This window comes from Myripristis murdjan, chromosome 9 (assembly GCF_902150065.1).
Source record: "Myripristis murdjan chromosome 9, fMyrMur1.1, whole genome shotgun sequence".
In the NCBI taxonomy this organism is placed as follows: domain Eukaryota; kingdom Metazoa; phylum Chordata; class Actinopteri; order Holocentriformes; family Holocentridae; genus Myripristis; species Myripristis murdjan.
Window position 1 is genome coordinate 11162404 of NC_043988.1, and position 24529 is coordinate 11186932.

General features: G+C 40.2%; 1 protein-coding gene and 1 long non-coding RNA gene across 5 annotated transcripts in view; one reads left to right on the forward strand and one right to left on the reverse strand.

Annotated features, from left to right (window-relative positions):
- Positions 1 to 21528, reverse strand: part of gapvd1 (GTPase activating protein and VPS9 domains 1) — a 35235-nt gene extending 13707 nt beyond the window's left edge. Inside the window, exons 1-13 of one of the 4 annotated variants that reach the window (XM_030059588.1) lie at positions 21371 to 21528; positions 13039 to 13257; positions 9709 to 9976; positions 8999 to 9571; positions 8827 to 8910; positions 8585 to 8719; positions 7768 to 7960; positions 7049 to 7129; positions 5998 to 6021; positions 4456 to 4613; positions 3961 to 4090; positions 3424 to 3549; positions 3063 to 3236 (exon numbers count right to left, since the gene is read on the reverse strand). In XM_030059588.1, the coding sequence (XP_029915448.1) occupies positions 3063 to 3236; positions 3424 to 3549; positions 3961 to 4090; positions 4456 to 4613; positions 5998 to 6021; positions 7049 to 7129; positions 7768 to 7960; positions 8585 to 8719; positions 8827 to 8910; positions 8999 to 9571; positions 9709 to 9976; positions 13039 to 13223 (2131 nt within the window). In that variant the 5' untranslated portion in view covers positions 13224 to 13257; positions 21371 to 21528. Of the gene's footprint in view, positions 1 to 3062; positions 3237 to 3423; positions 3550 to 3960; positions 4091 to 4455; positions 4614 to 5997; positions 6022 to 7048; positions 7130 to 7767; positions 7961 to 8584; positions 8720 to 8826; positions 8911 to 8998; positions 9572 to 9708; positions 9977 to 13038; positions 13258 to 21370 lie in introns of those variants that run through there. The other 3 variants (XM_030059590.1, XM_030059592.1, XM_030059589.1) reach the window with 3 other exon arrangements.
- On the forward strand, positions 11250 to 24181 carry LOC115364920 (uncharacterized). Its single transcript, XR_003928743.1, has 3 exons — positions 11250 to 11331; positions 17389 to 17511; positions 24077 to 24181. It is a non-coding gene; the product is annotated as an uncharacterized LOC115364920 (long non-coding RNA).
- Positions 24182 to 24529: the final 348 nt, after the last annotated feature.

Sequence of the window (24529 nt, forward strand, 5' to 3'; positions counted from 1 at the left end):
CAAAGTCAGCTCGAGGGCACCCTTTTGTCATCTTTAGCCAGCCATGCTTTGTGTGCTGTGTTCACTGACATTCTGTGGTTTAGTTATAATGAATTATTATGATTACACATTACCATTGTGTGGGCTCGAGAATGCCTTTGCCAACACAATCACCTCTGGTATGATGCCTGTGGTATGGTAGCATATTGTATTTTCGTGAGTTTCATGCCTGAAAGCAATGCTCAAATTCCACAACAACATTATCAAATACTCTATGGCAGCTGACTTTTCACTATCTTACATCTTTCATCCTTTTCGAGAAACTAATTTTCAGCAAAACATCTGTTCTATGAATTCAGCGTCTTGAACTCTGACTTTCAAAGGACGTTGTAAAAGCACCTAGCACCTAACATAAATAAGAGTGTACTTCAAGACAAATCTTCTCTAGTGACTGTGGCATAGATGGGGCTTCAGAGACTGAGGTTTGCATACAGAGACACAGAGAGAGTTGGAGGTCAAAGGCATTTCATGCTGGGACTCAGACACATATACTACTGTGCCAAAGGTCAGAGGTTAATGGTAATATCTCACCCTGCCTCGGCCTCCGGGACCATGACTTTGAGCTGTTGATTAAGCTAGGCATTACTCACAACCAAATTACCCCTTTGCCCACCCTCCCACAAAGTCCTAGGCACCGTGTCCCTCCATCTCCATTTGGGAAGCACGGCTTAACAAGGCGGAAGAATTTGGAGGAGGGGGAAAAGCTTGCAGGTGTGAGTGGAGTGCAGTGGCCGGGGTGAAGATCAAAAGTCGACCTGCGGTAGCCGCACCCCTGGTACGTCATGCTTCCACTTCATAGCACACGCGCACCATGAGCATACATGCATGCCAGCACCCAGACAGCAGTGTGTGCTGATGTTGGCGGGGGCAGGGCTCTCATTGGCGGTGGGAGAGCTCTATCCCGCTGTCCGTGTTTACAGTCTTCAAAGTAGGGGCGCAGAGCACTTGTCTTTCAGGTGGATGATTAAATGAGTGGCACAACAAGAAGTGAAACAATTAGAATTTCTGCCTCATTATCATGGTAATCTTATCAGTGGGATAATGAGGTATTAATGGATATTTAATGTGCATCTCATAACCCAATCCCTTGGAGAAAACACATAAGGAAATCGCTGTAAATTCACTTAATGATGGAAAAGTCCCCGAACGCCATATTCCGAAGAATGAAAAATGGTGGATGCAAATGAGAAGGAACCAAGGTCAATAAGACTGCAGGGACTGAGTGAATGTCAGAGAGAGAGCGAAAGAAAGAGTGAGACAGAGTGAGGGAGCAACCAGGAGAGAGCAGGAGGTGGTGGGGGCACAAGGAGACAGAGGTATGGAGAAGAGATGGGAGGATGGGCTCTGAATAACCTGAAGAATCAACTGTGCTGTCTGACATGAGGAATTCTGATTATTATGTCTAAGGCAATGGCGGCACTGCACATCAGGCCTTTGTGACCTTTAAAAACAGACTCTTCATCAAATCGGCCTGTGTGTGGGAACAGGTTCTTGGACCTAAAATGATTTTAACTGCAATTCTGGGACCCTATAAACTTAAGGTATATTTATTTGAAGTTCTATTCTATTGGAAAGATAACTGTTACATTGTATTTGAGCTTCTCATATTGCTGTCAAATAACCAGAAGTTGTCTGAACTTTTGGTAGAGCTCATGTCCCATCTAATTTGTTTTCATCTATTTTCTTTTCATTTGCCGAGCTGCAAAATATCATAAAATAAATAACTGTACGATAGGGAGGCTTTGGCTTGTTTATCATAACATAGCATCCAAATGTTACCTAACTAGATTCCTGATTCCTAAGGATCTACAAAACTATTTAGTACAATGATTACTTTGTACTCTAACATTATAGGTTAAACAATGAGTAGGCATGCATCCCCAAGCTATAAATTGCTGAAGCATCATAGACCTTACTAAGATAACCTAGCCTAGAATTAATTGAACAATTAATTAATTGAGATCGCTGTATTTAGTAGCTACAGCAACACAGTATTTGAAGAAAAAAAAACAAAAAACATTTATACTACTTAAGTTACACTTGGACTATATTTCAGTGCTGTGTTAAAATTTTAGTGTTCTTTGCTTTGTTGGCATGCTGAGCAAATGTCCCAAACACTGTTGATTCAAATTTCTGGTCCCTGTTCAGCATTTGACCAGAGGAAAATGACAGCCTTCCACAAACTCCATCTCTAAACTGGCAATGAGGAAATGATGATCCAGGTATAGGCTCAATTTACATTTCACAGTCTACTGGAGAAGTCTACCTTAAATGCATGGATACTATGCACTGACCTACTGGCAAATCTAACTGGGACAACTCAAGCCAAGCAGAAGATACATTTCCACAGTCCCACACACACATCTAGAGTTTGTCTCTGCCATTTTCTATGATCACATAACACACACTAAATTCATTAAACTTAGAATCAGTAATAAATATTGGGTCAATGGAATGGAATGAGTTATTTTTCTCTGCCTTCACACAAATTTCAGACCAAAAGATAAATACTAATGACTATGATTCAGTGTGGCTTGTTATTTTGCTTTTTATAAGATAAAGCGTAAGCACAAGGATGTAGTTTTAAAATAGAAGTTAAGATTTTTTTTGCACATGTAAACTGTGCTAATGTGTTTTCAAACACAGCACAAATCCATCTTCACAATACTCTGCAAATACCTCTCACACTATGGACAACAAACAAAATCAACTTCATAAAACATGCATAAAAAAGCCTTGATGGTTAATACAAAATAATGTAAAACCATCGAAAGAAAACTTAATGCAATGACTACTCTGCCAGTGCCCCTGCATGAGGTGGCTGTGCTGAGATGCTTAGATGTGCCCTTAGATGCTATTTAAGCCATACACCACAAGGTGACGACATTTCCCTATATTTATTCTACAAAACTTCAGAGTGGTTCATTATTTGCATGAAATTCAACTCACTAAATGTACAAAGTTTAGACTTAGATTCTTTCAGAGGACAAACAGTGGCAATTCCACGTAACAAAGTGTCGTACCTGCTATTTCCTGCAACCGATCTTCATCCATGTTGGGGTCAAAGTCACTGCCGAGTACATCAGTGCTCCAGGTTTCACTAACGGTCTCAGAGATGTCTCTGTCATCTGTAAGGCCCATCATGTCTCTGATCTCAAACTTGCGCAGTTTATCATCCAAGTTGTCCTGGGTGGTGGCTGAGGAAGAGAGATATATAAATATAACTGTCCTCACTTGAGAACATTTTACATTTTTAGAATGTTTTTTTTTTTAATCAGCATTTATCAGAAAAACTGTTTTACATGTTTTTAATGCCAGTTGTCAGCTAAACTTTTTTGGGCAACATATAGACACAAACATACAAAAAATACACTATACACACACCTTGCTCATGCTCCAAAAGCTGCAAAGCCTCCACGCCATTGCTCCCGGATGGTCCAGCTCCCAGCTCAGAGACTGACTCTCCTTCCAGGTCCAAAGATGACACCGAATTAGAACGGTTGGATGGACCTGAGAAATGAGGCAATAGTAAACTTGTCATCCCTCAGGAATGATGAAGTTCCCCTCCGGGCCAATCAGTAAATGTCACCTTGTTTTGACATGTAACTGCAGCAACCCTTTAGACCAATCAGTGCAATCTTGAAAATGTTGCAGTGCAGTGGTAAGAAATCATTTTCCCAAGTTTTATCAAAATCCAATGACTGGTGTCTTGAGACCTTGCACGTGATGTACTCATTAAGGAATCGATAGGGACTGAATAATAGCCCCAATTATATGTCCCCACTGAGTATACTGGTCACTACTTACTAGCTTCGTTCTATATCTGATCTGTGTATATTATTGCTCTGAAAATATACAAACAACAACTAGCAGATCAGTATTTTCTGTTCAGCATCATGTGTAGACTGAAAGCAGACTGACCCTCTGAGATGCCCTCCAGGTTGTCACTGCAGAGGGAGAAACGCAGGGTTTTGTCTGGTTTCCCGTGCAGCTTAGTGTCATCAGCAGGGGCATCCCCCTGGGCCCCATCAGCCATCTGCAGGTTCAAAACCTGCAGTGCAGTAGAGAGGGAACAGCACTGGTCAGAAACAAATGCACACACAAATAAAACTGTCACTTTTGGAGGTAACCTTGCATTGCCATAACTCTTGTCTTGCTAGAGACATTGCCTTATTCAAAGTCAGCTGGAGGCAGAAAAAATTTGGGTGAGTTCATTTTTTACATGACATTCAAGGTTTCTCATCAATTGCACAACATCACAAGAACAGCCACAAAGCACAATGAAATGCTCTGACACAAACTCCAGAGGAAATCTTTTTTTTCCACCATCAACGACAGGAGAAAATTTTATGACCCCCAACTTTATCACATCATCCACTCTCCTGCGAATGAGTACATTAATTCAAATCCCATTACCTCATTCTCTGACATCATCCCAGGGACAGTCTGAGGGCCGGTTCCCAGTGAAATCACCAGCACTTCCTCTGGCATCACCTCTTGTATGGACTCTTGGGAGCTGGCCTCTGTCTCCCCCTCCTGGGCTATGTTGGTACGGCTGCGACTACGAGCGGCTGCTGGGGAGGACAGGGGTTAGTCAGGAAGTAGTTTTATTTTCTGACTGTGATATTCAGAGGTCACTTAAATAATAATATCTTACTATGTTTAAGCACAAGTCTATTTGATTACGGCCATACATTAAAAAACTGACATGCCATTTTTGAAGCCAAAGGCAAACCAAACAATAGCTGTAAGAATAACAACTCTAGCCAAAATGCTAAAAAAAAAAAAAAAGAGAACCAAATGATCTCTGATGTCACACCAATGCAGCATCTGCACTGTAACTGCTATTCATAACAAATGGCCTTAATGTTGGTCCAAAAAATCCTCTGGTAAAATGTCACAATCACCTTTTCTGTGTTTTCTAGTTCTTTTTCTAGGCAGATATACATTGGTCTGACATCAGGGATGAGTTAGCACCCCGCGCCATTTAATTATGCACATCCACAGGTTAATCTGCATACATACAAAACAGCACACTGGCACCTCTACTCATTACATCTAGTTCATCTACCAATCAAAATGAGGCCCTACATCTGCCACAGTATTTGTATAATACGACTCAACACTGGTATACAGTATATGGAAATGAACTTATAAAAACTATAGTGTTGAAGGCTGCAATGTTGTTGCCATTGCACATGGACTCCTAATATTTAGTCACGTTCAATCTTTCCATCCAAAGTAAATTATTTCTCGGTGTCACTATAATCTGCTTCTGAAATCCCAACTGACCTTTTCCCAGGACATTTCAGGGGATCACAAGTGCATGCTAGACATAGTGAAGCACTCTCAAGCACCACATGATGTGCATGCCATTGTAATGACAAGTCTGATGGATTTCAGCCCAATATTTTGTGTTGCTATAGCATGATGGCCAGCATGGTGGCAATGTACTGCAGTGATTTGGGTAATTTTTTGGGGCTTCATCCACAAGATGTAGTCACAAATACAGAAACCTGTATCTGGATTCTGGATTTGTGTGGAAAGCCTGACACTGATTTTTTTCCTCAATCATCATTAAGGACTATGCAATAACTACACTTTTTTAAATAACAAAGCTTCTATTAAGGCAAGAGAGGCCATGTAATGGCTTGAAGTGCATGGAGAGGATGTTGGGCTATATGCCAAGCCTACAAGAACAAGACATTATCCCAACTGGGTTGCAGTCATAGAAGATTTTGCAATTGTGTCTCAATCAAAATCACTGTTACTGGTCAAGTGACTAGCTTTGCCCTTGCTCTCTAGGAGATGATTGGATACCAACTGTACCATTAAAAGTACCATTAATGTAGGAAATATTTTCTTTTTTTCCTAGCACTATTTTTTTTTTTTTTAATTTTTACTCTACCTCAGGCATGGACCAAAAGGAGCAAAATAAGACACATTTTTCCACTCTACCTGGAAATGAATAGCCATATCCCGCTGAATGAGGAAGCAAAAAGGACAACTTAGAAAACTGAGTGAATTAAAAAGATGGTAGCCTCTCATTAGGGCTGTGCGATATGACCTGAATCTCATTTCCCAATATAGGTCCTTTAATATCCTGATAACCTTATATATCACAATATAGCACAATTTCAGTAAATTACACAAATAAATTGTTTATATAAAAGGCCACTGAGGTCCACTGGACTTTTTTGCGCAACCTCCATGGTTTGTGCCAGTTGACGAAGACACATGATGCCAATTCTAATGTCTCGTCAACTGGCTGGAACTGAGGAGGTTTGCATATCTGTTCAGATATTGCCATCTAATCCCCAAATTCTCCAGACTGCAACGTGTCACTAAATTCATGGTGAGAAGTAAATCAAAACATTGCTTTGGAGTGAACGTTTTGTTTCAGTGAATTTCTGCTGATTTTATCTGAGCTTAATTGGCGCAGTTAGCAAAATGGCACTGCTGTCTACTGTTTAAGTGAAGTGCAATACTAAGAACAAACTCACACGGGAGTAGACCATTATGGTGTAGCTACCACTACACTTCCACCCAAGATTTAACTTAAGCCGTGTTATGTATATTATGCGGTTAATTTATGTTGCCTATGCTCATATGTACGGTACAGAGAAACGCTCAGCATCATCCAAATTACAGAAAATAAACGACAATAATAAATTACAGAAACGACTTGATTTGTAACACAACAAAATAAACGATAGATGAGGAACGATGGACGTCTTTCAACTGTTGCACAATATATATCCTAATATCGCACAGCCCTACATCTAATGGGCCAAAGCAGGGTGTGGGAGGGTGGGGCAAAGCAGGCATGGTGAAGGTACACGGACAACAGCGGTGCTAGGCTAGCAGTGGTGAGGCAGGGTGATTCCAATGCAGCTTAGAGCATGGGCCAATGCTGCTAGATGAGCATTATCTAATATGTCACTAGGGTGAAACACAAGATACATTGTTTAGTTCTGTACAGCCCTAATATGACTGACAGGCTACCCACCAAAAGGGGTTACTAATGGAATGTGAGCAGACAGAGTGGTGGCTGTGGGGTCCCAGGATGTTATAGCTGCTAAGTGTTGTCCTGGTCATTCATTGGCAGCACAGGAATAAAGGAGGAAGATCAGGTTGGGGGGTGGAGAGAGAATACAGAGGACATCTCAAAATTCAATAGAAAATAATATTTCAAGTATCACAAGTTTTATGTATATAAACATCATATTTCAGAGAAGCAAGTAGAAGTGGTTCATTTCTAATGGAGGGGGAGTTGCTACAGCATCATTTGTCTTGGAAATGCTAATGAAGGTAGTCTATGCATCTTTCCATCCATTCCAATTAAAATGAGTTCATTTATATTTGGTAATTTAATTGGTTGTCATTTCTGTAATTGAGCCCCAATCCAGGCCATGCTAATTATCTTTATAACAAGCTGAGAAGCTCATTAGCTTCCTAGAAAACAAGAGCCTTTCACTAGCCATCACCACTCAACTCAACTTGTTTATTTTACCCCTCATTAGAGGAAATGTAGCAGTTCTGGCTTCCACCTCTTGTTTCAAATTTTGGTATTCATAAAAAGCACAGTGGCCCCCAAATCCTCACGTGACGAAATTACAAGAGGTTGCATCACGTTCAGCACATCAATAATACATTGTGAGAGACATAGTGGCCGCAGGGCAGTGGCTGCAGGTGTGGTATAGCATTAGAGGCTGTGGTGGTAGATACCTATGGGGAGTCTGTTCTTCTTGTTGGCAGGAGTAGTGGCTGGGGAGAGCTGGGGTGTGTTGGAGGGGGTGAGCTCCAGACTGTTGCTCTTCACTGTTCGGGACTGAGGCACGTTGGCTAGCAGTGTCTCCAGAGCCATGCGCTCCTCCTCCCGAAGGTGGTCCCCTGGCATCACACTGCGCACAAAGTCCACCTAAGCAGAACATGGAAGACACCATTTTTAATGACACCATTCAGCTCTAAGCACATCATATTTAATTCTTGTGAGTCCTTTATAGTCAACAACAGTCATCTAAAGTGGAGTGTGAGATTTCTACCTTTCTGGTCTAACAGGTTTGGGCCTGCCAAGCTCATGCGCTGTTGCAAGGCAATCTAAACTGCCGCTTATTTAAAATGTGGTTTAAACCAAGCTTTGCTATAGTTCAAGGCAACACACAGACTCAGGCAAGTATAACATGCTAAATAACTAAATTTTGTCTAAATATGCTAAATATTAAATATTGTCTTCACACAACACACACCATATTATTCTATATATATATATGCACTTATATGAATTACAGTAGTTTTAAGAAAATCTGTTCTTCTACTCAGTTATACCAGGTAACTGTGGTACTTGATTGTGAAGTTTTGATCAAGTATTGTTTTTAAGTTAATGTGTTCACAGAAATGTGTCACACATAGACCTAGACAGAGGCAGCGTCCTGAAAACATGCTGTCCTACACATCATGTATCATGGAGATGGAACCTAAAAATAGATGAAATACTGATGTTTCATTTAGTCATTGCTAGCAAATAATATTATCAAGAGATTACCAGCGCTATTAGTTGATTATGTGTCATATAGACCACAGTCCTGCTGAGGCCTTCTAGAAGGTTCATTGATGACATGGGTGGAGTCTCCACTGCTCTTCCTCCAATCACCACATCCAGAAATGCTGCTACACAACTCTGGAGATCCAGAAAGACAGCTTAGTACAAAGAATTGTAGTCCACTTGGGCTGTATTTACAAAAACACGACATTGGTTACAAGATGGCAGCAAGATGAGGTGTTTACTTTATCAAATTTGGACAAACTGCTTTTTCGCCTGGGGTCTCCATCATCATCGGCCATGGCCAGCTGTTGCAGAAGTTGCCCCACCTGTACAACAAACAATAATGTAATGTCCATCTGGCAGAATGATGTTCACATACACAGTATATGTATGAGTACTTGCTCTGGCACAGACCTGCATTAAGTTGAAGCGGGCCACCTCATTGATGGGGGCATCTGAGATGATACCGTACTGCTCCGGGTTGACAATAGCTGGGCAGATGAAGCATGTCAACAGCAGGTCTGTACACATGGTGCGCACCTCACCCACCTCGAGACGCTCCACGCACGACAGTGTCTTGTACATTTGGGACACAATCCAGCGCAGGCTGTGGGGAAAGCAGTAGGTGTTTTGCTTCAAGTAACCGATAAACTTGTTGACCAGAGCTACCAACTTGGCCTCATTGGCCTCCACAACCGCCTGCACCCTCTGCCTGTAGCCCTCAGAGCCCTTCTCCCCGAAGCGTTCCTGCTGGGCTGGAGTGAGGCGCTCCGTCACCTTGGCTGGGTCCGTCTCCAGGTGGTCTTCGTCCTCCACTAGGAGCTGCATGATGGGCTCATGCAGGGTGGCAGTGAGGAAGAGCTTGGCAGAGTAGAGGCCTTCAGAGAAGAGCTTGAAAAGGATGCTGAAGGCGCAGGTTCCTCGTCGCAGCAGACGCCGAGGGTTGTCACTCTCCTTCAGCTCAAACTCTATCAAGTAGCGCAATACCTGCGAGCCCAGGAAAGAAAGACAACAATTTGAGATATCCCAACTTCCTGACACTAGTTCAAGAAGTTTCATCTAACTGAGAAGCTATGCATGTGTTTTGCAAAGGTGTATCATCTGAGACAAGTAAAAGCCCTGACCTGCAGCAGGTAGCTCTCATCCTCCTGCATGATGCAGTTGCCATAAAGTGAAGTGAAGACAGTATGGATGACCCCCTGGGTGTGCTCCTGATTCAGCCTCTCTCCGGCCACCAGGCAGGATGCCACCAGTCTGGGGTTCTCTCTTATCCTGGCCAGAAACTCTCCATAGATGCTCTCCTGGAAGCCCAGAGTCTTGTAGCCATCAACAAACTGCGTGTCCTCCAGCACTTTGGCATGTTGGCAGCATTCAGCTGGAGAGGCCTCCGCACTGTAGGACAGGGTTGTTTCATTATTAACAGAGCATAAGGGCTGTACACAGCCCTGGCATCCAGTTGTAACAGAGATGCATACAGCCCAGGCTGCTGACTGATCGTTAGACAGGTAATATTACCACATGCAAAATGATCAAAGGGCTACTCTGGCACAGCAGTTTTTAGACAACCACTCTAAACTGAAGTCTAGGAGCCCTGCCACAGACCTTGTTAAGATTTACAGTGAACTAATACAGCGAAAACCATCAGAGCAGACAGAGTGGGCTTACCCTTATAATACATGCTTCTTCACTGTAAGTAAATGCCACGGCTCTATTCACAAGTCCAGTGTAGGTTTCTCAAATAAATAAATAAAAAGACAAAAATCAAGGAGGAAACACCCTTTCACTCTTTGCCATTTGATTCTAAGGATTTTGCACAGCAGGCAGTGCTCAGCAGGCAGTGTATCCAGAAAGTCTATCAGGAGAGATTAAGTATACATTTACAGTTTACACCCCGTCAAACTTCAGCTTGTAGGCCTACTTACTTGTACTTTTGTGTTTGTTACTTTCATCCTAACTTCACTACTATACAAAGGGCCACTGCAATTCCCCTAATCGCTGCTAATAACTTGTACCTTTTTATTATGTTGTTTATATTTTGGCTACGTTTACATGTAGTCGGGTATTTTGAGAAACGAATATTTCCCTCCCTCTGTTTTCCAAAATAACATCGTGCACACGGCATCGTTTTCGTTTACATCAACCCGCATAAATACACCGTCGAGTGCCAACATTACTACTTCTCCGTTTTTCTCAGTTTACATGCAAACGTGAAACAAGAGTTTTCCTAAATCTCCACTTTGGCCGGAGTTTTTAGAAAGAATCGTTTTCAGAGGCGAATTCGCTGTTTGCATGTAAAAGAAGGGCACAAACAAAGGGAAATGTCTCTGTTTTTAAAAATACTAGTGTATGTGTAAACGTAGCCTTTATTTTTATAGGTTACAGAAAATCCATATTTTACATTAGGGGTGTCCAATCGTGCCATAGAGGGCCGAGAGGCTGCAGGTTTTCATTCCAATCAAAACCTCCCCAGGTGATTTCAATGATTAGTTCCCCCTCTCTGCTTGAAGGTGAGGTGAAATCACCTGGTGGAGTTTTTGGTTGGGATGAAAACCTGCAGCCTCTCGGCCCTCCATGGCACAAGGCTGGACACCCCTGTTTTACATATTTTTACACATATTTTTTATAGTTTAGTTATATATTTGGCACCTTAAATAGTTGTCTTTAGTTTAACTCTTAGTTTTAAGTTTTTCATATTTTCTATTTTAATTTGAACTTGAAGTTATTGAAAGGAAAACAGCAAACCTAAGGTAAAATATCCGTATTCCTTTTACCATATTCCTTTAAGTATATTTCTGACACCTGCTGCTCTCTCTGTGGGTCATTTCCCTGTAGCTCCTCTCTTTTTCCTGTTAATAAAAATACCACAAGGTCCATCAATGAACAGAGAAATGTGCATGTATGTGCAAATTATTGCCCAGTCGACTGTGCTTGAGTCAACAGTTAATTTTAAATTTGAAGGCTAGTTCAGAATGTTCACTACTGCAGAGCGGCAACAATTATCATTAATGTATATGTCAACAATTGTCGAATCATCAATTAATGTTTCTAGTTGATGATTTTTTTAATTAGATATTTGAACATAATTCCTGTCTCAATTGTATTTTGAAAATGGCCAAAAGACTTAAAACCCCTAAGGTTCACCAAAGTGCAGTACAACTGTCAATCCTGCCAGAACACGACTAGATCTTCCAGTCACCATTAAAAAATGTTGTTTTTGAGTAATCCCTAGTTCCAAAATGTAACGAATACATTTAAGGATGGATCCATACTGAATAAAAATACAACTGTTGTTTTTTCCCCCAAGTGACAAGGCACATTTTAATGACTTGCTATGGCACAACAGTTTCTTGAAAGCAGACAATGTCAAAATTTGCAGTGCCTGGAGGGAAGGACATCGGTTCCTCCAGTTACCCAGTGACAAACGTTACAGCTACTAGCTACTAGGTATATCCTTCATTTAATGACAAGATCTTCATTGTGTTTAAGAAAAGCAAACATCACTATCACTTCCTTACCCTTGTCTATTTCCAGTATTTCAGTTATTTTCCACACATACTTTGGCACCCTCAGGTATATTAACAACCGCCCAAGTATAGTTTGACCTTTTCATGGTTTTCCATTAATGTGTGTAACTGTAATTTCCCATCCTTGATTCAAATTCTATGCCTCAAAGCTTTGCTTCACCCATACCAGAACTATATACAGTGAACAGGTGTTATGACCCTGGCCTAGGGGCACCAGAGGACCCCAGTCATAACAACAGGGGATTGAATGAATGACAATTACTGTTGCAAAAAGCACTGACACTGTCAGCATGTGAAGGATATGATTTGGAAACAGGAAACTACTCACACCATAGTTAACCATCTTTTAAATTTATTTATTAATTTTTTAATTTACCATTTTAAAATGGGTTGTTTTACACTGATGACAATACAACTTGCCGTGTTTACATTCAACACTGTTCTGCACTGGCTAATGCCTCATTCACAGGAACTCGGCCCTTGAAATATCCATCTTGTAAATTTTCAACCTGTAATAACATGACATTCATTGTGTCATCTTCGGATAAATTGATGCTCACATCAAGAGAAAACTGAATTTTCCTCCGCAAGGTTAGGGTTAGGGCTGAAATGACATTCAGAACACCATGATGCTGAAATTCACAAGATGGAAATTCTGTGATCTGAGCTCCAAGTTCCTGTGAACACAGCTGGTAGTATAACTGAGTAAAAATATATTTATTAGTGTCAAATGAGGTCAACTCCACTACAAAACAAGCATAAAATAAGCCATGTCAGACATGACTTTTTGGGCTGGGCTTCCAGATCCAGATCCAGTCATGACTATAATGTATTTGGCCTTGGTCTAGTGGCTATTTGTGATGTGCCTATTCTACAAAGTTACATTCACAAGCTTCAAAGTACAGCAAGTAGGTTAGTGGGAGGTCTGACCTGGTGAGAATGAGGCGATCAAGGTTGATCCTCTGCTGCTTGGCAATCCAGGCAGCCCGGTACAGCCTCTCAGCCGTCTTCAGAACGTCACCATTGAGCCTCTGGATCAGCTGCTTCTCTGAGGCCACATAAAGCCGCTCTTGCTTCAGGTGATGGGCCAGAGTATGGATGTCTGGCTTCACCATCTTCACCAGCTCAGGCAGGCAGAGAGGCAAAGGACTGGAGCAATGAGGAGACAGGAAGACTTAGACACACTGGAAAACAGCAACTAATGACAGAAACTCATGAGAAATTGAGTGAACTTGAGGAACAACAGCTAAGCCGTGAAATGACAGCAAATGTCAGCTTTAAGATTAGCCTTCATAACACTGTTACAAAATAAAAATTCACCTTGCAGCAAGTCATGTTAGCACTAGAAACAAGATATTATTTGTGTGGTAAAAAGTATATCAAATGACACATACAGCCTTCCACCCTATGTGTGCTGGGATAGGCTCCAGCAACCACCCGCGACCCTTGTGAGGATAAGCGGTTTAGAAGATGAATGAATGAAATGACACATACACCTATGGTGCATCAGGCAGAATTACTATACAACACAAGTACTGTCTAAATGCACAAAGAAGAGTTTATTGCACTTGCTCAGTAGCTGCCACATAAATATGGCGATCAGCACTACAGATTAGATTGGGATTTACATAAGTACCAGTAAACACAGGCCTGTGTATCCCAAAAAAAAAAAAAAAGTTTACAAATGTAAAAAATTGTCCAGGATTTTCTTTTGATTTATGTGCCTATTTATTGAAGAGTGTTACAGAGTGTTTTGCTGATGGAGGGACTGGCTGTGATTTTAGTTCCCAGACTCAGGTTCACTCCTTGGCCTGCTGCAGGATCCGCTCCAGTTGATGTAACGATTAAAGAATGGCTCTTACATACATATATATATATATATGTGTATATATATATATATATATATATATATATATACACGATAATTATGATGATTGTAATTTTTTTGATGGTATGTCAACTGACAAGGCCAGAAAATAAACTGTATTTACCATTATCTAGGCAGTTTTCCTGCTGTGTATGACAATGAATATAAATCTACTGTCCAAAAATAAACACTTTAACTGAATGAATGTGCTGGTACTACAATAACATGTGTTATATCTGGACAAGAGTGAATCAATAAGATTAGGTCTATTAGTTGTTATTAGGGCTGGACGATATGACCACAAATGCTATCACGATACATTTTTTAATATATTGAGTTCAAGAATTATCACAATATATATTTAATAATAATAATGACGCTTAGTTTACAGTTTTAGAAGTATTCTCCTTAGGAAAGAACCTGTAGAAACCAGATGGTGTTAATTACAGTTTACAATATACAGTTATTTATTGTCAGAACAAATAGGTGATTAAACAGAACCAACATGGCTTTAGGCATCACATCCTTAGTGATACAGTAGTAACTGCACAGGTTTGTATGGCTTCCATTTCTCTTTGTATGAGGTAAAGGCTCGAAAAAGAAGATACAACTGTTGGTTGTTGAACTTGAAAAGTTTGACTGTTGGTAGCAGTAGGGCTGGGCTGTTGGCTACTACCTGAGGGCAGGATGAGGCTAGCATGATAGCGTAAACTCATGTTTTCAGAGAGCTCTGAGATCATTTCATCGTCCAGCCCTTGTTATTTTCTTATAAGCCCTGTAGGAAAATGCCATCATAGAGATTCAGCAAATAATGCCTGTACTGCACTTCATTCAAAAGTAAAAGCATACAATAGAAAAACAGGAAAGATTTCTCCTGTAAAGATTTCCTGTAAAGTCTGGCAGAATCCTAGGTCCCACATGATGATCACGTCATACAAGGGAAGTGATAATCTGCATTCAGGCTGCCTCATGCACTCTGGCTTGGCAACAATAGCACGACTCCACAACACACACTAGAATATGCAAATAGCAGTCTCCCTTTTCCAGATATACATAGCATGGACATAAAAACAAAATGAATGCATGAAATTTAAATGAATTCTCGGAGAATCCTTTGCACAAAGGGCTCTTTGTGACTGGCTGCTAACATAGCAAACACACCAGAAAATGGAGTGAGGACTCTGGGATGTGAATCAGAGCAGACTGGTGAAAACTGCCTCAGAGTGGGAATGACAGCAAGGCAGTGTCAAAGCCTGCTAACAGACAACCACAACAGCATGGTTGATATGCTTGACAAATCGAATATGTTCTGCAGATTAAAATATATAATGAGACAGCGTCTACATTCAAATCCCTTGATAAAGCAAGCATAGATACAGCAGTGGGTCATGATCAAGCTTATCCCAAATTACAGTAATAGGTTTTGTATCACTTTTTCTAAACCTGATAATGCCTGGACAACCTGCTGCTCTAACACAAGAATTTCCCAATTTGGCATCAACAAAGTACAGTATCTGTCTATCTCATGGTTAACTGAGTGTCAAGCACTCTACAATCAGTAGCCTTTTTAAATAATCAAAAGACATGGGACTGGCTGACTAGTAAGGCACAAGTGCACTTACATGCATGCACTCGCATGTTCTTGAACAAACACATTCCTTACAGACCTGAGTTAAAGTAAAAGAGAAGCTAGTGTATGAAGTGGCTCAGCTGCCGTGCCTTCCTGTGCCTGCCTGCTCCACCACAGGTCAATCACTTGCTCAGAGCTACCTGGTGAGTCAGTTGTGGAGTTGTGGAGGGGAACTCTAAAGCAGAAGAGAAACCAAACAACAGAGGGTGGGAGGGAAGGCATAGTCCACAATTTTCAGAGTTGTGTGAGAGTGATCTTGCCTGAAACATGACAGCCGCTGAATACTGTTAACACGATGACTAACAACAGGACCAACCACCCTATCCTAACATCTGTGTAAGGGTTGCAACATAATTACATCAACAAGGAGGCATAAAGTACAAGAGTTAGGGCTGCGACAACAGCCCTAACTCAGTGGTTTGAAAATTATTCAAATGGGGGCATGCCAGTTCAGTTCTATACGGGACAATAAATTAGATAAAGCCAAGAGTACTGTTTAATATTACGAAATAAAAAAATAAACAATACTCCATAAAATGATGCAAGTAAACATCACAAAGCACCTCATTGAAGGTGTTTGGTTCATGGCTCAATCTTCCTACTACATGAACACACATAAAGACCAAAAGGAACAAAGAGCTTTTTATAGATATTCAAATGATTTCATTTTCTAAAAAAGGTATTGATGGTTGGGAGACAACAACCCTCTCTCACTTCCCCTCCAAAATTATTTCTTGGCCTGCTCAGTGAACCACTACTGCCATGAACATGATAGAGCAGTGAGCCTTCCCACCACAGTACAAAGTGTCGCCATTAAGTGGGCCCTCATTTTGCACACAAAGACAGGGCACAGATAAATACTCTCAATATTTTATGGTCACAAGTTGAATTTAGATACAGATTACACAGTGAGACTAGAAAATGGGGTAAGGAATGTTAGAATAAATGAAAACAAAACCGAAGCTCCGGGAAATCATTCACAGACTTTGTCAGAATCCCCCACTGCAGCACAATGTGTCCATGGCTTTGGAGAGGCACTAATAACATAAGAGCAAAGAAACCTAATAAAAAAAAAGACTTGCCTGTTCCACTGTGCCACAACGCATTAACGTGAAGCATTGGCTTTTGTATGCAGTTATGCAGTGCTCCCATTATGATTTTAAAGACCTGTTATAATTGGTTTGCTATGATCATTTATATTTAATCATAAAATTAGAAGTTGATTTCTCACAGTTTTGTCCAACTCCACTGTGACCCCATTAACATTCTGAGGTAAAAAAGCATAGAACACAAACAGAATCAATACATGTGGGAGCTTAATACATCAACAGGACAAAAAGTGTGCAAACAGACTGTTGTACCATTAGGCCCAATTATTAGCTAGGCCTATGCCCTCTGAACAGGGTACAAAATTAACTTTTTGTCTTACCTGGCAAAGTGACTGGTAGATTAAAAAAAATTACTGGTCAGCCAGATTTTTCAACAGCCAAAAATAACAAATTGCTTTTGCCTATTGCGATTTGCTATTTTGACCACTCGGCATGTCATCTTGGTCTCATATATGATTATCAATCAATATTATAGTAGTAGTGTGCAGTAATAATAGCAGTAACATGCAGATATAGTAATCAAACTGTTTCAACATTAAAGTGTAGCACATTTGAATGAATAAATTCTATGGTATTTTCCTCAGAAAGAATAGGTAGCAGTAATAAATTCAGAGTCATAGCTAATAGTCATGGTTTTATTCTGTAGTAGCATATTCTGTCTTCTTCATCTTCAGCCATGTTCTTGGAGCACCTGAATCACCACCACTCACAGAATTTCCTGGACGATATTGTGGGTGGACGAGACAAGGAGGGGTCACTTGCATTGGCCGAGGCAGCAGTGGTCTCTTTGGCCTGAGGTTTGCCTGTTTTCTTTTACTTTCCTGGGGCTTCTACTCTCGTAATAATTCTCCACATAGCTGGGTTTATTTCAACTGCCTGAATGACAACAACTACCTTGCATATTGTGACAAAAAAATGCATGGTTTGATGACTCCTGCAATCACATACTACACACAACAAATGCAGCACAGACTGAAGCAAACCAGCAGTTTTCTCCAACGCATGTAGGAAATGCATTTTTTTGTAATTTACTTGCCAAGCACTAAATTTACCCATGTTTGGCGACTGACGAGTATTTTGGACCCTGCATATGGAATGGAGAAGTATGCATATGGATGACCTGTAGATCTTCAATCAGACCATAAGCACCTTGACAATACTGTGTCCAATCCACAGACCAATGCCAAAAAAGACTACAAAACATACTAACTTGCTACAACACACTTAGAGCAGCAACGAGATGTACATAAGAAAATGAAAGCTAGCTTACCATGCAACAAGTCGTCAGAATGGTCCTGATATTAACTTAGTCAACCAGACCAACTTTATCTCATGCACCAAAAGCATCTCATCTCCAAAGCCAGAGTTCAGAACAACATAAGCTCAGAGCAATGAAAACACCTTCAACTTCTCCACAAATCACAAAAAAAAAAAAAAAAAAAAATCTCCTCAGACCTAATCTACACAAATCTCAAAATTGCAAATTTCGCTGAAATATGAGCCGTTTACATGTCTGGATGAAAAATATTTTCTTCGTTTTTTAAGAAAATTAGCTTCACAAATGCCAAGATTTGCATGCTTGCTTTTTTCATTTCATACAACATATTATATGGCAAGAGTGCTCTGGTTGATGGATTGACAAATTCAGTTCAATTCAATTTTATTTGTACAGTATAACAAAAGTTATCTCAAGGTGCTTTACAGAAACCCAATAGATATTGGCCAAATCCATGGACCAAAATCTCCCCCAAGAGCAGGCACAGGGCAACAGTGGTCAATCTCGCAGATGCATCAAAATCTGACATTTTACAAACTACAATAAATCAACAGATTTAATGAGTAATGAAATAACTGTTTGTTGCAGCCCTATTACACACCTGATTAGGGATGCTAACCGGTGGCCGTTTGACCGGTTGTTGACCGTTTGAACTTTAAACGAATAATCTTGTCGGTTAAAAACCCTTTAAGCCCGAACTAGAGTGCCTGTGGAGAGAGGGTCTCCTTACGCCGCCATTGCTGTGAAAAAAAAAAACGGAACAGGCACTCTAGTCCGAACGTGTCGTCGCTGACAGAAATGCACGTCAGATTGTAAATACCGTAACTACCGTAAGGTTTTATCGATCGAAAAATTCCAACTGTTCCTGAAGGCAGAGAAGTTGCTCTTGCGCTTACATACAGTTTAATACGGTAAACATGGCGACGGGACGCTCTGCCGGGTTTCGATGACGTCATTACGCACAGAGCTCAGCTCGGTAGAGACAGACCGGAGAAACCATAGATATCGATAATAATTATATTATAGTATATTATAATTATATTATAGATATTATAGATATCTACGGGAGAAACGAGCCAAGCTTATGTTTGTCGCGGACGTAGTGGTATGCATCTGGGGCAAGACAATGGCGCCGGTGCTAGCGCTGCTAGCTTCTATTTGTTGCGGTTATTCTTTTATGGTTTACAGACAGTAAAATAATATTCTCGGTTAACCGAAATAAACCGATTAATGAGGCCCGGTGGTCGACCAAGAAAATTTTCCATTTTCGCCATCCCTACACCTGATTACCTCTGACCACAGTTCTTCACATGTTAAGGTGGAGCATCCACTTTCTCAATTGTTGAACTTTCTGAGTCTTACCACCAAACTGACAGAAAATGTCAAAAGTCAAAGTCAGTGTAAAAAGTCATAATGATATCTCAATTCTGATCTCCACAGAGAAGCATGAAGATGAATGCAGAGAGGCCTGTGGTACCTGAGCGGCAATCAACCAAAGAGAATTTTCTGGCTTAACAAGTAGCTTGGTAATGTATAATTTAAAATAAATTGCTCCATAGGGGCTCCCTATGGATCCATCCAAATCCTGATCGCGGCATCATCGGTTCGAATCCGACCTCAGGCCATTTGCTGCATCTCTTCCTTTCAATAAATAAATGGATCCATGCTGTATCCATGTCTACAACAGGTCATAGAGTGTGCCTCCAATCAACCAACCAACCCACTATTCTCGGTAGAAAGTAGCCTAGATATTTTTTTTTTAATCCAAATTCACCGACCTATTGTCAAAGACCTGAGAATGACTCAGGTGAGCAGGACAATATGTAAGAATACACCAGATACCAGTCAAGAGCCAAACAGAGGAGAACCAAAGAAATGGCACATAGCCAGACTGTGCTTACATCAGACACACCCACCTTCGCTGACACTGGGCAGAGGTGGAAATAATAACAATGTGCTACATGAAACACAGCTGACAAAGAAAAGTAAACTTTAAAAAAAAAAGTTTTGGCTAAATGGTTGACCTACTTTGTGAGCCGATTCCCATGAGCTCATTTGTCTGAAAATATCCATAACCTCGCAACAACTTCTTCTGCAATCTGCTGATATTCATATTATAGGCTTTCAACTATCACTTAGCATTAAATATTAAAAGCTATTTTCTCAATGGAGATCTGCAGTTTTCAAATTAAAGTCCAATTTGCCATCCTATCCTCAGTGAACATATTATCTCTTCATTTCTAATAATGCTGGTCCAACAGTAACAATGGCACTAATGACAAGTAATCCAAACATGACTTCAGGATGGAGATAAATGAGTGGTGATAGCTTCAAGATGTGCTGTATCTAAATAGGCCACAATCATGAAAATGGGGGAAATAAAAGCATAATAATACTAGACAAAATAAGACTGTCAGTGCACTGCCCAGAGTTTTATGTTAAAATATCCATGCAGGACTTGGACAATTCAAGGAAATGGCCAGCACAATCATTTAGATCAATAATTCCTCATGTAGGAAGTGATGATTATATAGACAAAAAAAAAAAACTAGGGGCAAAAGAGGAGACAGGCAAATAAGAGTTAAGATTGCAAATCAGTGGTGTAACGTTACAGATATTATTTTGTGCGGTTTAACGGCAGCATGCCATTATATCTTGCCTGACCTTACATGACCCGAATCACTGTACAAACAACTTATTGTGCCATTAATGCCATGTAGACACAACAGAGAACTAGGTCTTGCTCTGCGGTGTGAGTGGGAACATTTTTAACACAGGAGGTGGAGAAGCACCAATTCGGAAAAGAAAAATCCCCTGAATATGTTATCAAGATTAGCTAGCTGACCTGTTTGGTGTGTGTGTGTGTGTGTGTGTGTGTGTGTGTGTGTGTGTGTGTGTGTGTGTTCAGGTAATGTACCAGAGCTTGGTGAAACACCTTACGATGGCTAGGCAGCCAGCAAAACGAGCTGAGTTAACTTAACGTCAGCCAACACTCACGTTAGCTAGAATAACTTAGCTGTGCTTAACACCAGGCGAGTTTGACACTCATAATATCATAAAATATGTAACTTGGGTCAGCTAAACACCGTGAAGAACACAACAGTTGCGTCTCTAGCACATCAGTGATACCAGTCAAGACGGCTTGGTGCTGGTGTTGTTGTGGAGGAGGAGCACGGCTAACCAAACAGGCGGAGTGGCTAACCCTAGCAGTGCTCGGCTAACGTTAACCAAGTTAAAGTCGGCTAACGTTAGCTAGCCGAGCACAAACAGGATGAGCTAACGTTAAGCTAGTTAGCTGCGCTAGCTTAGCGACAGGCTGCAAGCTGGTGAATGAGCAAACGTGGGGAACAGGACATCGCAACGTCAATTCAGCAACTTACCGAGTGTGGTTAATGTGAACCGAGCGATCACAGTTTCTCTAAATGTCGCTGATCATGAGATTTGTCGAAGGAGAGGTGTCTGTTGGCGGATGGTCGTCTCACTCTGGCTCCTGCACAGGCGAACACTGCTAACTGTCATTTGCTGTCATCACGAGGAAACCTGCGCCACCCGCATGCGCAGAAGCTTCTCGGAAACATCCCAATTATTAGGGTTTATTCTCTCTATTCTCCTTTATTTGATTAAATCCAGGATACATGTTCTGTAAATATATGTCAGTATAAACGTAATATAAAATAAATTACCATGAACAACATATTAAAATGTAGGGAAAAGAAAGAAACAAACAAACAAACAAAAAAAATAATTTCAGGGTCTGCTTACTATTTGGAGTAAATTTGAAATTTAACAGGTTTGCCGATTTGTGGTTTCTGAGATTTCATTTTTCAAGAGTTGGTCAAATATGTTTTAAAATCGGAATCTTTAATCTGTAAAAGTAGGGTAATTTTAAGCCAAATTATATAATATTTAGCCAAAGTAATAATTAAATTAATTATATCAGGTTAATCTGCCGAAAATTTGTGATTGTTAAGCATTATTTAACATGACAACTGTTAATTGAGGGGGTGGCTGCTGCCAACACAGCCAATATGTGAACCGTTATTCCACAGAAATCACTCACATTTTGCAATCCTATAATTAGAATTTCTGTAAAAGAAATGTAGGTTAAAAAATAAGTTTAAATTGGTTTACTCTCCACATCCTTTGTAATGGTGATTTCTGATACATGGTGTTGCCATTTATAACACAGCTCCATTTCTTGTGTTTCCCAAGCTGGGATCCAAGAGCCTGGGGGATCAAATGAGGGGCTAAAATATTTTACAGGCAGTAGCCCTTGTAGATCACTCTCAGCCTTCCCTCAAATGGGAAGGTGGATTTAGGAAACAGTCTATTTACAGATAGGAGGGCATGACCAAGATGATGTAACTGGCAAGGATCTGGGCAAAAATACACTTTATACTGTATATTTTAAAAATAGATTACATATTTTAAATGAACAAAAACTAAAAATTTAAGTTTCATAACAACTGTTTCCATTCCTGCTTGATGGACCAGGTGGATGATTAATGACGTACTCTTCTGAATGTGTATTAAGAGTATTGAGAACTGACTCAAAAAGTTTGCAGAGAAAAGCACTGTTTCTTTATCAAACCAAAATTTCTTTAAATTTTTAGGTCTTACGTATGTATTTCATTGTACAGATAAGTGAATAATGAGCCAAGTCTTTTGGCCCAATAAGATGTTATAATGTTATTTGCCCACCAGATGGAAACATTGTTTTATTTTTAAAAAAACTGCAAATCTAGACTGTAATCTTCAAACTCAGGAAATTAAGTCTGAGCCTGGAAACAATGAGAATGAATACATTTGTATAAATCCAGTTTAAAATGGACCTTGCAGACCCCTTGCAGTCTCCTGCCGTGGTGGCAAAACAATGAGGAAGGATGAGCAGAAAACAATTATTACTGGCTGCACACATTATAAAAAATATAATCTATAAAACTAAAATTGATAACCAAAACAACTCAAAAATAACCCTTATAGTTTTTATTTACTATTATTATTGATTAGTAGTAGGACTAATTATAAGGATGTGGAGCCACCAGTTTAAATAAAACACCTTTCAATAAACACCCTTTTCCTTTGAACACACACACACACACACACACACACACACACATACACGCACACACACACACACACACACACACACACACACGCGCACACACACACACACACACACACACACACACACACACACGATCATGTTTCATCATGATCAAGTTTCAGTATCCAGTAAGCAGTTTAGGCGGGCAACTATGGCAAAACAGGATCACATTTAGCAAACTGTTGGAGGAAAAATTGTGCTGAAACAAACTGCTGCTCTTAGATTTAGCTCTAATTCATTCAGTGGCCAGTGTGGATAAACCATGTCTTTTAAACTGGTTTGGCAGGTGTGTCATGGCTTCAAATCCAATGTGATATGCAGGGTTTCTGATCCCTCTGGCATGATGTGACATTAAAGGAGTTTCTTCACTGGTTGATCCTGTTACAAAGTATCTTACAGCATGCCTTAGATTTAAATGTGTTTGTTATTATTATTATTATTGGTTACAAAATTAATCACGACTACAGAAACCACATGAAAATACATTACACATGATGGTGGTTATTGATAAAAGTTCGCTTTAAATGTAATGCTGATGTTGTTTCAAGTCACAATGAAATTTCCATGCAATAATGCGTGCGCTTATTTGATAATGAATGCAAAACACTGCATAGCCTACAATCTATGTTTACCCTTTTACACAAAAATCACACTATTTTTATTTAGTGGATAGTGGATGGATGGATTCTTGTGGTTATTTCAAGGCAGCTGTCAGCTACAAAAAAAAAAAAATCCCATCAGTATTATTAGGCCTCCAGATTTCTGACTGCATGGCTCAGTTGACAGGAGCGAGTCAGTATCATGATTAAAATAAACATCCACCCTCAGACACTCTTATATTGCTGTCTGGATACTGGCTTTCTGTTTCAGTGTTAGATTTGCTTGTTCTGAAAGCACTTTTGTATAATTTTAACATTATCATCACAAATCATTTTATGTATTCTATTTTCTGTGAACCATTTGATAACTTCTTTCCTAGAAATTCCCAGTTTCTGCGAATGCAACACAAATCCTCCATGTTGCCAAGAAGAAAGGCGGGAAAAAGCGTGAGCTGGTCGAGTCACCTTTGGACAGGACAGGCGGAGCTGCCCCATTTGACACATGTGAATAACTGTAGTGAGTAGTTTCATCATAAGAAAAAACATTGTGCTCATCTCTGTATGTTTGATTCACATTTTTACTCAGAACATTCTTGACATTAGCCAGCACCCTAAGCTGCCTTCCAGGATGTCAGCTCCTGTGGCTAGCCTGTTAGCCTTAGCCACAGATTTCTTACACAGATTTCTTCCAGTTGGTAAAGCAACAAACATGTTTTTTCATGTTGCCAGAGTGCCAAGGAATCTCTTTTGCTGTTTTTAAGGACAAGGGTCTTGAACTATTGTCTAATATCGACTCCTCCTTATTTTTGACCAGGAAGACCTGCCCCTCCTCT